Source organism: Hipposideros armiger, unplaced genomic scaffold (genome assembly GCF_001890085.2).
Source record: "Hipposideros armiger isolate ML-2016 unplaced genomic scaffold, ASM189008v1 scaffold_294, whole genome shotgun sequence".
Lineage (NCBI taxonomy): Eukaryota > Metazoa > Chordata > Mammalia > Chiroptera > Hipposideridae > Hipposideros > Hipposideros armiger.
In genome coordinates, this window is record NW_017731644.1 from 473,807 (window position 1) to 488,372 (window position 14,566).

The 14,566-nt window shown below is 42.6% G+C and overlaps 1 protein-coding gene across 3 annotated transcripts in view; it reads right to left on the reverse strand.

Annotated features, from left to right (window-relative positions):
- ADAMTSL1 (ADAMTS like 1) overlaps nt 1–14,566 on the reverse strand; it is a 909,537-nt gene that overhangs the window by 65,295 nt on the left and 829,676 nt on the right. For all 3 annotated transcript variants that reach the window (XM_019659072.1, XM_019659074.1, XM_019659073.1), the window contains 2 exons: nt 10,265–10,393; nt 2,660–2,839 (listed from right to left, as the gene is read on the reverse strand). In XM_019659072.1, coding sequence (XP_019514617.1) covers nt 2,660–2,839; nt 10,265–10,393 — 309 coding nt within the window. The remainder of the gene's footprint in view (nt 1–2,659; nt 2,840–10,264; nt 10,394–14,566) is intronic.

Below are 14,566 nucleotides of genomic sequence, written 5' to 3' on the forward strand. Positions count from 1 at the left end.
TATATATATATATATATATATATATATATATATATAATAACTTAAAAATCATAGACATCATATATGTTACATATAATTTAAAAATATTTTTTATAAGAAATAGGGTAAGAAAATCATGTTTGGGTTCAGGGACCCTCAGATGGAGCTGTGGCTCTGTCATTCACTATCTCGGGTAAATCCCTTAATCCCCCCTGAGTCTTAGTTTCCTCGTCTATAAAATGGAAATGTATCATTTCCAAGATCTCTTTCTACTCTGAAACATCACAGTTTTAGGAATTAATGGTGGCAGTTTCCTCAAACCTAGACCCTCTTCCTCCCATCCTTTTTAATATTACCTTAAGAACACTGAAAGTGAATACTGAATATTGAAGGAAATTGAATTCCCTCAATATTGCAATTGAATATTATTTTAAGAATATTAAACTTCAGGAAGCTTTTGCTTATTTATTAAAATCTAAAAGGGTTAGGTTATGTTCCATCTCCAAAACCATCAGATCTCCTTGGGCCTGATATTAGCACCTGCTCATGTCCTCACAGCCTCTATCATATTTTTCTTTTTTGGTACAAGTCCATTTGATCTTCTTAGGGAAACTGTAAATTCTGCAAGGACAGAGGTCACCTCTTATATTTATCCTAAAGCTCTACGTGAAACTTAGAGGCAACACTGAATGAATATTCACTCAGTGGCTATATGAATAACGAATAAAAGTGTGTCATTAACCTGCACGTCTCCATGCTATAGGTTAAGTCACAGAACTTGGCATAAAACCTCAGCTTTATACATGAACTCCTTGGTTTAAAAATTAAAGCACATTTTTGGCTGATTAAAAAAAGGAGACAATACTTCTGTGTTCATAAGCTACCTATAAAACTAACAAACTTTGATTAAGAAACCAAGACTTCTGATCAAGAAAAGCCTTAAACTTGAGTCTAAATAGCGATTCCCCTCCCCCACATCAAGTTTGATTAAAATGGGAAGACATTATGCTCTTCAAACCCCATGTTCACAGTCACACCGTATTAGAGTTGGAATGCTGCAAGAACTGGCTCCCAGAACGTACACACTTCATTGGCAAAGCTACAGGAGCAGCTACATATCCTAGGCTTTCATCTCTGTTAGCAGAGGCAACAAGGAAGGGTTATTAGGGAGGAAAACGCCACAGCAAGCACCATAACTCAGTATGGGGCAATAGCCTCTGGGTCTTGGGCTCCAGGCTAGCAGCTCAGCCAGATGAAACCCAACACAAAACAAATGACATCCTTCACTGAGCTGATTTTCTGTGGCTTCCTAAGATGGCTGGAGGTTTATGCAGCCACTGGTGAGATGAAATCCCATCTGGGTCTCTCTGAAACCTGAGTGGGCAGGGCCTAGAGACCTTATGCTTTGGTATATCATCAATTTGGGGTGTGAAAATACAAGGATAAAGTTTAATTATTTTTCCCTGAGAGAGTCGATGGTGTATAATTAGACATATTTCTCACATTCTCCTTTTTCTTTTAAATCTAAAATGATAGCTTTCTCTTGGTGAGAAAGCTGGCATAAATGCTCTAATAATTGCTTTTTTTTTTTTAAAGTAAGACAAAAATAGGTCTTTTTACTCCATCCCACCAGCTCCCAGACTCTGTGGGGAAGACAAGCAGAAGGTCCCTAGTCCAGGGGACAAAAAGGTTATAGCTTTAAATGGCAGAGTCCAGTACTGGGCAATAGCAAGTGCTGGGTGGTATTCCAGCAACTGTTATTATTAAACACCAATTTTTTCCAGGAACTGTGTTAGACTCTTTAATCAGGGGTTCTTATGCTTAGGAGTGCTACTGCTGCATGTTTGTGTCCACCCAAATTTATATGTTGAAATTGTAACACTTTCCCCCGACACACAAGGTGATGGTATCAGGGAGGTGATTGAGTCATGAGGGGACTCGTGCCCTTATAAAAGAGACTCCACAGATGCAGAGCGCTTGCTTGTCCCTTCTGCCACATGAGGACACAACAAGAAGCCAGCAGTCTGGAAGAGGGACCTCACCAGAACCTGACCATGCTGGCACCCTGATCCTGGACTTCCAGCTTCTAGAAGTGCGGGAAATAAATTTCTGTTGTTTATAAGTTACCCAGTTTGTACTATTTTGTTATAGCAGCCCAAATGGACTACGACAGTAGCGTACATGTGCGGACTTCATGGGGACTAGACTATGAACTTCCTGAAATTATATGAAAAAATTTGCACGTAGGAAGTTTTCTGGAGGGGGTCATCTACAGTTTTCATTTGGTTCTCAAAGCGGTCCTCAACACAAGAGTTAAGAATAACGGCTTTCCTCCATTTACCTCTATTTGACACCCTCCCCTTCCACCCCTCCACCAATGGGAGCAATTCTTGTTTTGTAGGTCACCATACAGACAGCAGCATCTGAACTTAGCAAGGTTAAATAACTTGACCAAGGTCACACAGTGAGTAAGCCATAGAGCGAGGGTTCAAACTGATGTCTGCCTGGTCCCAAAGTCTGTACTCTTTCCATGGAAAGGCCCTGAGGTGGGGAGAAGGGGAGGAATATTGATTCTACCTTTATGTTCTTAATTGGATCAGGGAAAAGAGGAGGTGGAGGGTGAGTTAGACAGTCACCCCCAATGGGGTCCACCAGGGGCAGCCAGCCTTGAGATGTTTACCTAGGATCAGAAGCTGGGTGTTCTCAGTCAGCTCTCCACGCACATTGGCTGCCCTGCAGGAGTACAGGCCCTGATCCGAGAAGGACACGTTTGTGAGCAGCAAGGCGCCCTCGTGCAGATGGTGAGGGGAGCCCAGTTTGCTTTTATTCCTGAACCAAGTGACTTCAGCCTCGGGCACACCTAGGAAGAAAAAAAAAATAAACCCATCAGCCAAACACATTCAGGTGACTCTGAAGGCATTTATAGCCTCTTGGCGAGCCCTCCCAGGGGCTGCTTGGCAGGAAGCATCTGCGTGGGCGTCTTCTACCATACTTTGGCCAAACTAAATAATGCCTCAGACCTCTCAATTGTCTGAAGATCTTTAGCCTTTTCAAGCTTACATTGATGAGGCAGGAAAAGGGCGGCCAGTTAAAAGAAGAGGAAGAAAGGAGCTGGTAAAGGGTACTTCCAAGGCGGAAGGTGTGGATGAAGGTTCTTTGGAGAAAACATTATAAGAACAGAAACACTAAATCTATATACCTCAGTGAATAGGAGTGACTGACACCTACATGAAACAAACAAAATGTTGAATAAGAAAAGCCAGACACAGAAAAGTATATACTGTATGATTTCCTTTCTGTAATTAAAAAGAAACACTGGTCACATCAGTTAATGCTGTTAGTAGTCAGGATGGTGGCTCCTTTGAGAGGGTGGGACAAACAGGGTGGGGTTGTGACTGAGAGGGGGACACGAAGCTTGGCTGCTGATAATGCTGTTTCTTGACCTGGGGGCTGGTTTGGTGAGTTTGGCACCTTTATGATAAATACACTTTTCCATGTAGATACGACACTTCAACAAAACATTAAAAGCCACAAAATGTTAATTTATTCATGAACCAGACAAAGAAAAGCTGCTAGATCTTTACCAGAGTTGACCCTGTATGTAGAAAACATGATTGTATTTTTTGAAGTCTATGCATTTTTTAGGACAAGAGAACATGGAACTATGGCATTAGTGTCACCACAGCAAAAGAAAGACCAGAAGAAAGTACTCTCCTCTCTCTTCAATCCAAGTTAACTCTGAGAAAGAGCTGGGGAGAATGTGTGCATACGAACTGGGATGAAGTACCTGATTTTGGAAGTCAAGCTCTGTCTTCTGTTACAGACTGAATGCTTGCACTCCCACAAATTGATATGTGGAAGCCCAATGTAATGGTATTTGGAGGTGGGGCCTGGGAAGGTACGTGAGGTCATGATGGAGAGTGGTCATCATGATGGGATTTGTGCCCTTACAAGAAGAGACCAGAGAGCTAGTACTTTCTACCAGGTGAGGACACAGCAAGAAGATAGCTGTCTGCACGTCAGGAGGAGAGCTTCTCACGGGGAACTGAATGGGCCAGCACTTTGATCTTGGACTTCCCAGCCTCTAGAACTGTGAGAAGTAAACTTCTGTTGGTGAAACCACCAGCCTATGGAATTTTGTAATAGCAGCCCCAGTAGACTAAGACAAGGTGACAGCCTTAATTCCTTAGGCGTGTTTCTTCGTGGTTGACATGCTGGTAAGCAGGCCCCAGTTTAGCACAAGCCTTCTGAGATGGTTTGCATAGGAGGCTTCCTAGGAGGCTGAGCTCTGAGCGAGCTGGGAGACAGAAAGTCCGTGGCATTAATTTACAGGGCTCCAGGGAACAGAAAGCTCCATCCCTTGCACCGCCCAGCCTGCTGACCCGCCTCACAAAGTTGACTCATAGAACTCTTGGGCATATATTTCGAAGAGCATGTTCGGAATGTCAAATCCTGGTAAAAAGGGCCAAACCAGGAATAGTGGAAGAGCCAGAACTTTTGTCCTGTGCTTTCCCCGACTTGGGGCTGGATTTCGCCCTAGGGCAAGGTCAGCGTTGCCCTTAATGGGCAGCCTACTGTTTAGGATGCAGACACCTTCAAGGAGTTACTTGTATACCTGTTACTTGTCCTTGAATTTGATGAACAAAATTTGCCCGCAGTCTACTCTATGACACCCAGTTAAACTGCCCTCATTACAGCCCCTCCTGAACTTGCTGTCACACAGATCCCAGTGAGAGGAAGTGGGGTGGGGTGGGAAGGTAGTCTCACACTCCTTCGCTAACCATGAGCTGCCTTGTGTGAACCAACTGGTGTCTTGGCTGCTCTGCTGCCTCAAGTGGGGTTTTCCAGGCCTGGAGTGGTGGCCTAAGGTGGGTGACCACAGTGTCTGGCCAATCTGTAGGCCCCTTCTCCTTGTTATGGGGAATACAGGAGTGACTCTCTGGTCTTCTCTTTCATTCATATTACCCATAATTGAATGCGACTCACTAGGGACCTACAAGCTGGCTGAAAAAAGGAGTCAGGGCTGCTGAAAGAGGGTGGAGACTTGAACACTGCATCCCTGATCCATCTGGCAGAAGCACACACCTTGATACTTGAAACTCAAGTGTATGTGAGGGGTTGGGCTGGCATCATCTGTAAATATACCTGGAGAAAAGATGCAGGTGAGAGGCTGAGAAGCTGAGTTTTCGTTGCGGTACCACTAGGGAGAGCAAGAGTACCATGATGCCCACATATGCCACGTGGACGTTGGACCCTGAGCTCAGGCTTTACGTTACAAAAAACAAAAATGCACAGCATTCAGGAGAAAGCCTCTGAAGAGTAAGTTGAAGAAAGTATCCTCAGGAAAGCTCAAGAAAACAAAAATGAGGTTCTACAAATCATTTTCTGCAGGTATTTCCCTTGCATTGAGTTGCTCACAGGTATCACTATTGCTGGCACCTTCCTCTGCGGAGGGCTGCAGGCAGCAAGCACACAACCCCTAATAGGATCTAAGGCTGCTCTAGAGCAGGAGGCAGAGGAAGAGAACTGGACTAAACGGGCCTGCAGTTCCACCAACAAAAGTGTGGTGACTATGTGAATGGCGGAGCGAACATTCTCTCTCCGTGACTGTGCCATTGTGGAGATGGGCTGTGGTGTGTGTTTCCAGAGGCAACACTCATGGCGCTCTCTCTGTGTGCAACACAGACAGCTCCTTAGCAGCAAGATGCCTTACTGCTCAATGTGTCCGTCTCTGGTCAGGACCTGTTTGCCTAAAAGGCAGCCAGAGGCAGGAAGAGAGAGAAAACCAGGGGGAAGATGGTGAGGAAGAGGAGGAGGGAGAGGGAGAGAACCCCAGGATGGAGAAAGACCTGGGAGCCATTTCTCACTTCCCCAGGAAATGGTTAAAGCCTCTTCTATGCCCTTAATCATTCTTTCCTCATGCCCTTAGGTTTAACAGGACAAGACAGGGTGTTTGCTGAAAGGGCTGAATTCCTCAGGTGAGGGCAGGGGGTTATGGGAGAAATCAAAATGCTCAGGAAAGTAAAGGGTAGAAGGAAGTAACCCTCAGTCTCTGTAAAATTAGAACTATAGATGTGACAGCAGTGCCAAGAGAAGAGGAATCATGTAGGAATCCTTCTAATATATTTATTAGCAAACCTCTCTCAGGCTTACTCTATGTACCTGCATCATGAGCTTGCTGATGGAGGTGTCACTGCTGGTGACACAATTTGGGGGCTTTCTGTCTGAGACTGCAGATCTTAGGCAGAGAATGACAACAAAACGATGCTTTGAAATGATAGCCAGTCCTCCCGTGACTGGCTCTAACATATTACAAACAATAGTTGGAATAAGGGAAAGGAAAAATAAAAGAGACATTATAAAGCTCCTTTTTGCTCTTTCTCTCCAGAGGTAACAATGGTGCTTTAGAAAACTCCACCAGCCCTTGCGTGTGCCAGAGTCCCTTGAAAAGGTTCCAGAGACACATACTTAATACTGACGTTCCGAACACCTAAACATCGGGAGTGCACTGAGGTCAGGAGCTGTGCAAAAATGAAATTTCCTGAACACATTAGAGGGAGAAAGAACCTTTACTGAACATTTCTTATAGCCCAAATATTTTATAAACATCATCACATTTTCACAATGATCCTATGAGGCACTATTATTAATTCCATTTTATAGATGAGAAAAGTGGAACTCAAAGAGATTAAGAAATCTGCCCAAAGTCACGTTAGTTTGGATCTCTGAGTGATTACATGGGGACAGAGCCCCTGTACCCGACTACTTGCCCCACAGCCAATCAGTGACCTACAAATGGTAGAGTGGGGACCCAACCTCTCACATTTGATGCCACAGATCCCCAGCTTAACAGGTATAGTAAGTCCTCACTTAACATCATTGGTAGTTTCTTTGACTTTAAGTGAAGGGAGGTATAACAAAACCAACTTTACCATAGGCTAATTGATATCAACAAGAGTTAAATTCCTACGTGATCTCATCAATGTTATAACAGAATGATGTTGAATGAAACGAAACCATTCCAGGACCCGTTGCATATAATACTGCCTGCCATTATACTAGGCTGGCTCCTTAGAGAAGATCTGAATTGCTGCACTATTATTTTTGGTGTCAAATCCTGAAATACTTTCTACTTTCAGAATTAACCTTCCTGCTGTCATTTTAACCCCAAAGTTATTGGTAGAAGGGGGGTTTCTCGAATCTGTGTGGGCTGGCTTTGTTAGCTCTCCTCTTGTTGAGAAGCTTGGTCAGGTTGTGGGAGATTTCTCCCTAGCCTGTTGTGATGTGACAGCACAGTCTACAGAAAGCAATGTATGAAAAATGACAGAAAATACAGTATCACAGAACAAAGTCCACCGCTATGTTGTTGACAAGCTACTTGGTGAAGCTCTACACTCTGGACTCCCTGGTATGATTTGTGTCTAAAAACAGGAAGGGAAAGAACCTACCTTTACTTTTCCCCCTTTGTGGCATATCTTATCAACAATACAATGCTCTCCTTGTTGCTTGCAAGAATCAATAAATGAGCCTGGCCAAAATGGGTTGTAACTTGATATGATTATAAGGATTAGTGCCTTTAATCTCCGCTGAGCTGCCAGGTAGGGTGATGTTATAATATTCTTTTTTTAAACCCAGACAGGATGTTCTTGTTAACTAGACTACTTGTTATATTTGGAAGGCTGCTTGCACCATGGCAGCTTGTCAACGTCTCAAGGTGGGGCGTCCCCTGAAAGGTGCACCTTGACATGGTACATTTGATGGCTTGGTGCAAGAAAAGAAAAGGATACAGTGACTTAAATGTCAGCCTTGGCAATGATTCTCAAGTACAACGAAAGTTTAGAAAGGAGGTCTTTAGCCTTCCACATTTCTCCCTGACTGTGCAGATACTGATAGATGTTCACAGGATCTATTTTCTTCTACCCAGAGGCTACCCTGCCCAACTCCCTAGTAGTGTGAGTTGCCATGTGACTAAGAGGGAATGTGAAAAGTAGTATTATGTGCTACTTTCAGGTGTGGCTCTTAAAAACTTTCCTAACCATCCTCTACACTTTGGTTTTTCCCTTTGTGGTGATAAGATGGCGACAACAGCCAGGGAGACCTTGGAAGGCATTTGTTCAAGATAACAGAGGCACCAGCATTCTGTGACTATGAGCGCCTGCATGGAGAACATCTTCAGCTGAACAAGAACACTCTTTGGACTTTTAGGTAAGGAATGACACACTTCTATTGTGTTTGAGTCATTATACATTTGGAGGTCTACTTGTTACCAGAGTCTAGCCTACCCTGACACACTGCCCATCATTGACTCCTCAACTATTTATTTCTGCATCACCTAGTCCTGACTATTTTATCTCGTAAGTAAGTCCTTCAATAGCTTCCCTTGCTCTTTGGATTAAATCTCAAATTGTACCGTAAATTTTGAGAGTGTGTAATATTGAGCCGCTGCCTACTCTCTACTATTCCCCAGTCACATGTCATGGCGCTTCTTTCTCTGCTCTCTATATTACAGCCACACCTGCCATATTGCACGCCTTCAGATACAGCATGCTCTTTCTACCTCAGGCCCTTTGCACGTTCTATTCCCAATGACTGAAACACTCTCTTCTCCCCCAACCCTTTATCTCCTATTCAGTTTTCTGAACTCTTCTCAAATAGAGAACAAATATGAGGGTGGTACAATGGATTGGATCACTTTTCAATAAAAAGCCTCATCACACTCATTGCTTAATCCTTTTTATGCTTAAGGGTTGGGAAGAATTTGTGAGGCTACATTTTATAAGTTGAAAGCATATGTGTGCAAAAAGCTATTTAATGAAAAGCTGCTAACAAGTCAAACATATCAGGACATGAATAAATCTATGTAAACTATGTAATATTCTTAAAATAGATGATTAGATAGCCATTAAAATAATGTCATAAGAGAGCTATAAGAGCCACTTGCAGTAGCAAAGTACAAGGAGTTCCTTCTGCCATTTAGCATTTTAGCTGTGAGTATTTTGACAGGAGACTCAGATTAAGGGTGCTTTTTTGTCCAGTAAATTCACAGACCAACTGTGTAATCAAAAGTAGGCTCATTCTTACCCACTTCGAATAAATGTCTTATTTAAGAAGAGGCATAATGACAGAGACACAGCTTTATTTTAGTTAACCATGATTAATGTAAATAGTTCTTTGAATAAAAATAAAAATAAAGAATGTAATGTGTATGGCCAGGCAACAACTGGACATGACAACCTGGAATCTCACTATTAAGTTCCCAGGAGTCATGCTGTGGATGAAGCTGGGGAGACAGGGCCCCAGGAGGCAAGAAGAGTTGGCCGCAGCTGGCTGTGGCGTCCTGAGCTCCCCATGGTAAGTACTTCCCCACCTGAATTCTGGGTCTCTCGATCTCCTTCAAGTGTCCAGTTCCTTGTTTTGCTGCCTTTTGCTCCCCATTCTTTTACTCCTACTAATCCCCGCTCTCGAGAGGAGACTCCTCCTCTTCCCTGTGGCTTTCTGGCTCCTATAGGTCTCTGAGTTTGCAAGGCCAACCTGAGAGCGCTGCCTATATCCCAACTTCTAACAGCACTGGCTATTTTCTTTAATGACTCCTACCCTCTTCTGACGTAAGCTCCAGGTTCCCATTGGCCTTACCTCTGCCATCCACTCCTTACCTGTCCATCACCACTGCCCCGAGTTCGTGCCCCCACAATCTTGCCTCCAAATTACTATGATGGCTTCTTAACTGGCCTCTCTGTTTCCAGTGTTTCCTTCCTTCAACCCATTTTATGCATGGCTTGCAGCTTACTGTTCTGCAAGTATGGCTCCTTAATGTCACTCACTCTCTGCCTCTGTCTGAACTCCCTGGCCAAACATTCAAGGTCTCTCATGGCCCAACTACAACCCACCTTACTAAGGTTTAAGCCCCTCTACACCGTTTCTGCGCTCTGGGATCCGGCCAGACCAAAGCACACACTATTTGTTCCCTTACAGTTCTGAGGCTTTCCTACTCCCATAAATCTTCTCACTCACACTTTTGTCTACCTAGAACACCCTAGCTTCCATCTTTGTACATTCACATTCTATCAGTATGCAAGGCTGAGATAATAACTACCTCTTCTGTCCCAGCCAGAGTCACTCTTTCCTCCTCTAAACTTCTGTAGCAAGTTGCACTGTCAGAATGACAGAAGTTCCTGCCTGAATCCCTGAGAGCAGAACTTGTTATTTTATCTTTGGACACCCCAACCTAGCACAAGGATCCACTGATATTTGAACAAATGAGTTAACGCATGAATGAATTGCTCACCTGCAACTTGGCAGTTAATTGTCACATTCACTCCCTGCACTGTCTTGATGGTGCTTCCTATGTCCACTGTGATTGCAGGCTCCTTGGTGTTGATCACGGTCATTCGTGATGTTTTCACTAACGGTTTTCCTGAAGAGGAGAAGAAATGTGAAATTTTACTAGACAGTGGCTCTAGACTTGAAGCATTCCTGTTAAATCAGGATGATGAACAATGAACAACTGGTATACACATGCTTTTTCCACTAACCATGTTTTCCTTAGAAAAAAAAATTGTAAGTGCACAATATCAAAGCCATCTACCCACCCACCATCTACCTACCGTAGTATTGTAAAAACAAAACAAAACAAAACAAAACAAAACAAAAAACAAGGGCGAAAGACTCTGAGGATAGTGTCCAACAAGTTTGGATGATTTGTGCATTTTGTCATTAAATTAACAAATGATTTATACATGCCATTTTAAGGGCTTATTTTTTTAATTCAACATTTTACTTTGAGATAATGTAGATTCACGTGCAGTTGTAAGAACTAACACAGAGCGATCCTGTGTACTTTTCTACCCAGTTTCTCCAATGGTAATATCTTACACAAGTACAGTATAATATCATGGCCAGGACACTGACATTGACAAAGTTAAGCTAAAGAACAATTCCATTGTTACAAGCGTCCCTCCCTCATGCTGGCCCCAACCTCGCTGTCATTCTTTGGTAACCATTCATCTTTTCTCCATTTCTATAATTTTGTTATGTCAACAATGTTATGTAAATGGAATCACAGAGTATGTAAACTTCTCTGATTGGCTTTTCCTCACTCAGAAAAATTCTCTGGAGATTCTTCCAGGTCTCACATGGTACCATGGTTGTGTGTATCAATAGTTTGTTCCCTTATATTGCTGAGTAATATTTCATGGTATGGATGTACCACAAGTATTTTTTTAGCCATTCACCCATTGAAGGACATCTGGGTTGTTTACAGATTTTGGCTACTCAAATAAAGCTGCTATAAACATTCCTGTACAAATTTTTGTGTGAACGTAAGTATTCATTTTTCTGGGGTAAATGCCCAGGTCATATGATATTTGTATGTTTAGTTTTTTTCAGAAACTGCTGAACTGCTTTCCAGAGTAGCTATGCCATTTCACATTTCCACCAGTAATGTAAAAGTGACCCAGTTTCTCTGCATCTTTGCCAGCATTTGGTTTTGTCATTAGTTCTAATTTTAGCCATTCTCATAGATGTTTAGTGATATCTCATTGTGGTTTTAATTTGCATTTCCCTAATGGCTAAAGATGTTCAATATCTTTTCATGTGCTCATTTGCCATCTTTGTATCTTTTGTGAAATGTCTCATGTCCTTTGATCATTTTCTAATTGGACTGTGTACTTTTTTTACTGTTGAGTGTTTAGAGCTCTTTATATTCTAGATACTAGTACCTTGTTAGACATGAGGTTTGCAAAGATTTTTCTCCTAGTTTGTGTCTTTTCTTTTCATCTTCTTAACAGGATCTTTCATAGGGCAAAAGTTTTTAACTTTGATGAAGTCCAGTTTATTAAGCTTTCCTTTCATAGATCATGCTTTTGATGTTAAGTCTAAGAGCTATGTACCTAGATCTAGATGTGAAGATTTTTTCTAAAGGACACATTTATGTCTGTGATACATTTTGAGTTACTTTTTGTATAAGATGTGATACTTAGGTTGGCGTTCATTTGTTTTTTGCCTATGGATGTGTAATTGCTCCATCACCATTTATTGAAGAAGCTATCTTTCCTCTACTGAATTGCTTTTTAGCCTTGGACATATTTTTATGGACCTATTTCTGGGTTTCCTTTTCTGTTCCATTGATCTATGTGTCTCTCTATCAATACTACACAGTCTCAGTTATTATTATTATTTTTTTAAAGATTTTTATTGGGGAATGGGGGATGGGAACAGTGCTGGGGAATTGGGGGAAAGGGAACAGACAAGTTGCTGTCCTTTTGTTCTTCAGTCTAGTTGTGGAGGACGTTGCTTCACTGGCTCAAGTTGGCACCATCATTGCGTTCTTCCCGGACGAGGTAGATCAGTCACCAGCTTCTGGACAGCCGCTCACACTGGCTGCTGGCTACACACAGTAGCCCATGGCAACCCACTGCAGCAGGGGCTGCAGCCTATGCCGTCGCCGGCGACTCATGACAGCCCAGCTCCAGGTTGAGCTGTTGTTCAGCATCTTAGCTGTAGAGGGAAGTGTCACTGGCCCTCATGTGTGGGATACAAACCGGGGCCCTCTGGCGTCCCAAGCCAGCTCTTAACCACCGCACTACTCGGCCAGCCCCAGTCTCAGTTATTGTAGCTATATAATTCATCTTGAAATTGGGTAGTCTGATGCTGCACTTTATTATTTTTTGATATTCTTTTTCTTTGCCTTTCCCCATGAATTTTAAATTAATCTTGTCCACAACTATAAAATCTTGCTGGGATTTCAATAGAAATTACATTAAACCTGTATGTGGATTTGGGGAGAATTGACATCTTCACTGTGTTTAGTCTTCCAATCTAATAGAACACTGTCTATTTATTTAGAGCTCCTGTAATTTCTTTCATCAGCTTTGTAGTTACCAACATACGAGTCCTACATATATTTTGCTAGGTTTATGCCTAATTATTTTGTATTTTTTTTGAGGGATGGTAAATGATATTAGTCTTAATTTCAGTGTTTATGTGTTCATTGTTAGTATATAGAAAGAGTTAATTTTTTTATATCCTGTGACCTTGCTGAACTCACATATTAGTTCTAGGATTTTTTTGTTTTTTGGTCGATTCCTTGGTATTTCCTAAGTAGGCAATAATTTCTTCTACAAATAGGTCTACTTCTTCCTTTCTGATCTGTGCGCCTTCATTTCCTTTTCTTGCATTTCACTAAATAGAACTTCCTGCACTATGTTGAATAGCGTGGTGAAAGTGGGATTTTGGTATGATGAGTGATTTTCAGTTGAAATCTGGACATTTTCATATGATGTTATGCAACGCTGGATCTTATTTAAACCTGTTTTAACTGGCTTTCCCTGACACCACTTAAGCAGGGGAGCAGGCAGGTGCCATCTCGTTACTATCCAGTGGCGGTAGAAGTCCAGGTTCTTCACTTGGCCTCCTTTGTCACCTAAGTGGGGGGTTCTTCATTACTGCTGGGCAGGGGTGTGGCTTCGGGCTCCCCACATGGTCTCCATTGACACCACCATAGGCAGAGCCTTGTTACCTCTGGGTGGTGGATGAAAGTCCTGCCTCTCCAGGAGGCCTTCTCAACACCACGGAGGGGAGGGTAAAGGGGGGCACTGCAGGGTGAGCGTGAACTGCAGCCTCCCCGTGTGCTCTCCACATTACGCTCTGGTGGGGATGAAATTGGTCTCCTTTGATGTGGCATCCATGATTGGTTTCGGGAACTTCATTTCAGTCTGACAAGGTGAAGTCTAGCCTCACCACTCAGCCTTTGCTGGTGTGGGTGGCAGCGGACCACAGTGATTTCTGTGGCATTTGAAGTGGAGAGGCATTTTCTGAAAGTTTTTTGTCTTGCTGGGCTGCTTCTTTCCTGGTCCTCTGGCTAGAGAAAGCAGACTTCAGTTTGGGGCATTTTTTTTCGTTTGCATTGCATTCTCTGGTGGCTGGCTTCTTCAGCTCCCAGTTTAGAATTTAGGGGGCAAGAAGAAAACCCAAGGAAATCACAGTTGTGTGGTTCCTCAGTTCCTAAGGTCCTGAGCCAGTTTGTTTCTTCCTTTCCACTTTTCAGCCTTCTTGTGTTTGCTTTATATATAACGTCCATGTATTTTAGTTGTAGTTAGTGGGAGGAGTAGGGAAAAGTATGTCTATGCCATCTTCCTGGAAGCGGAAATTCTGTGTACATTATATTTTAATAGGCCTTTATCAGCTGGGGATAAAAATCCAGCACTTTGTGTACCCGACCACGAAATACAATGAAAAATTCATTTATTGAGTACCTCGGGGAAATAAGGGTCCACATGAAATTATTTTCATATACCTTAAGCTCAAGTTTTTTGTAAGTCAAATGGATTTAATTTTGTTTCAGTCATGTAGGTAGGCTATTCTACAATAGTATTTGTTCTTCCGAGCCTTCATTAACTGTGAAGAAAACCATAACTCAATACTGTCTTATATCTGCTTTTTTATACTCTTTGGTTTCTCCCTTCCTATCCTTTACTGCTGCTTGTGCTGTCACAGCCTCATGTTAGAAGCTGTCCCTCTTCTCCCCCCCTCCCCTTTTAACTGCCTTCTAGGCATGGATGATTAAACTCATTAGAACTATATTTAAGGG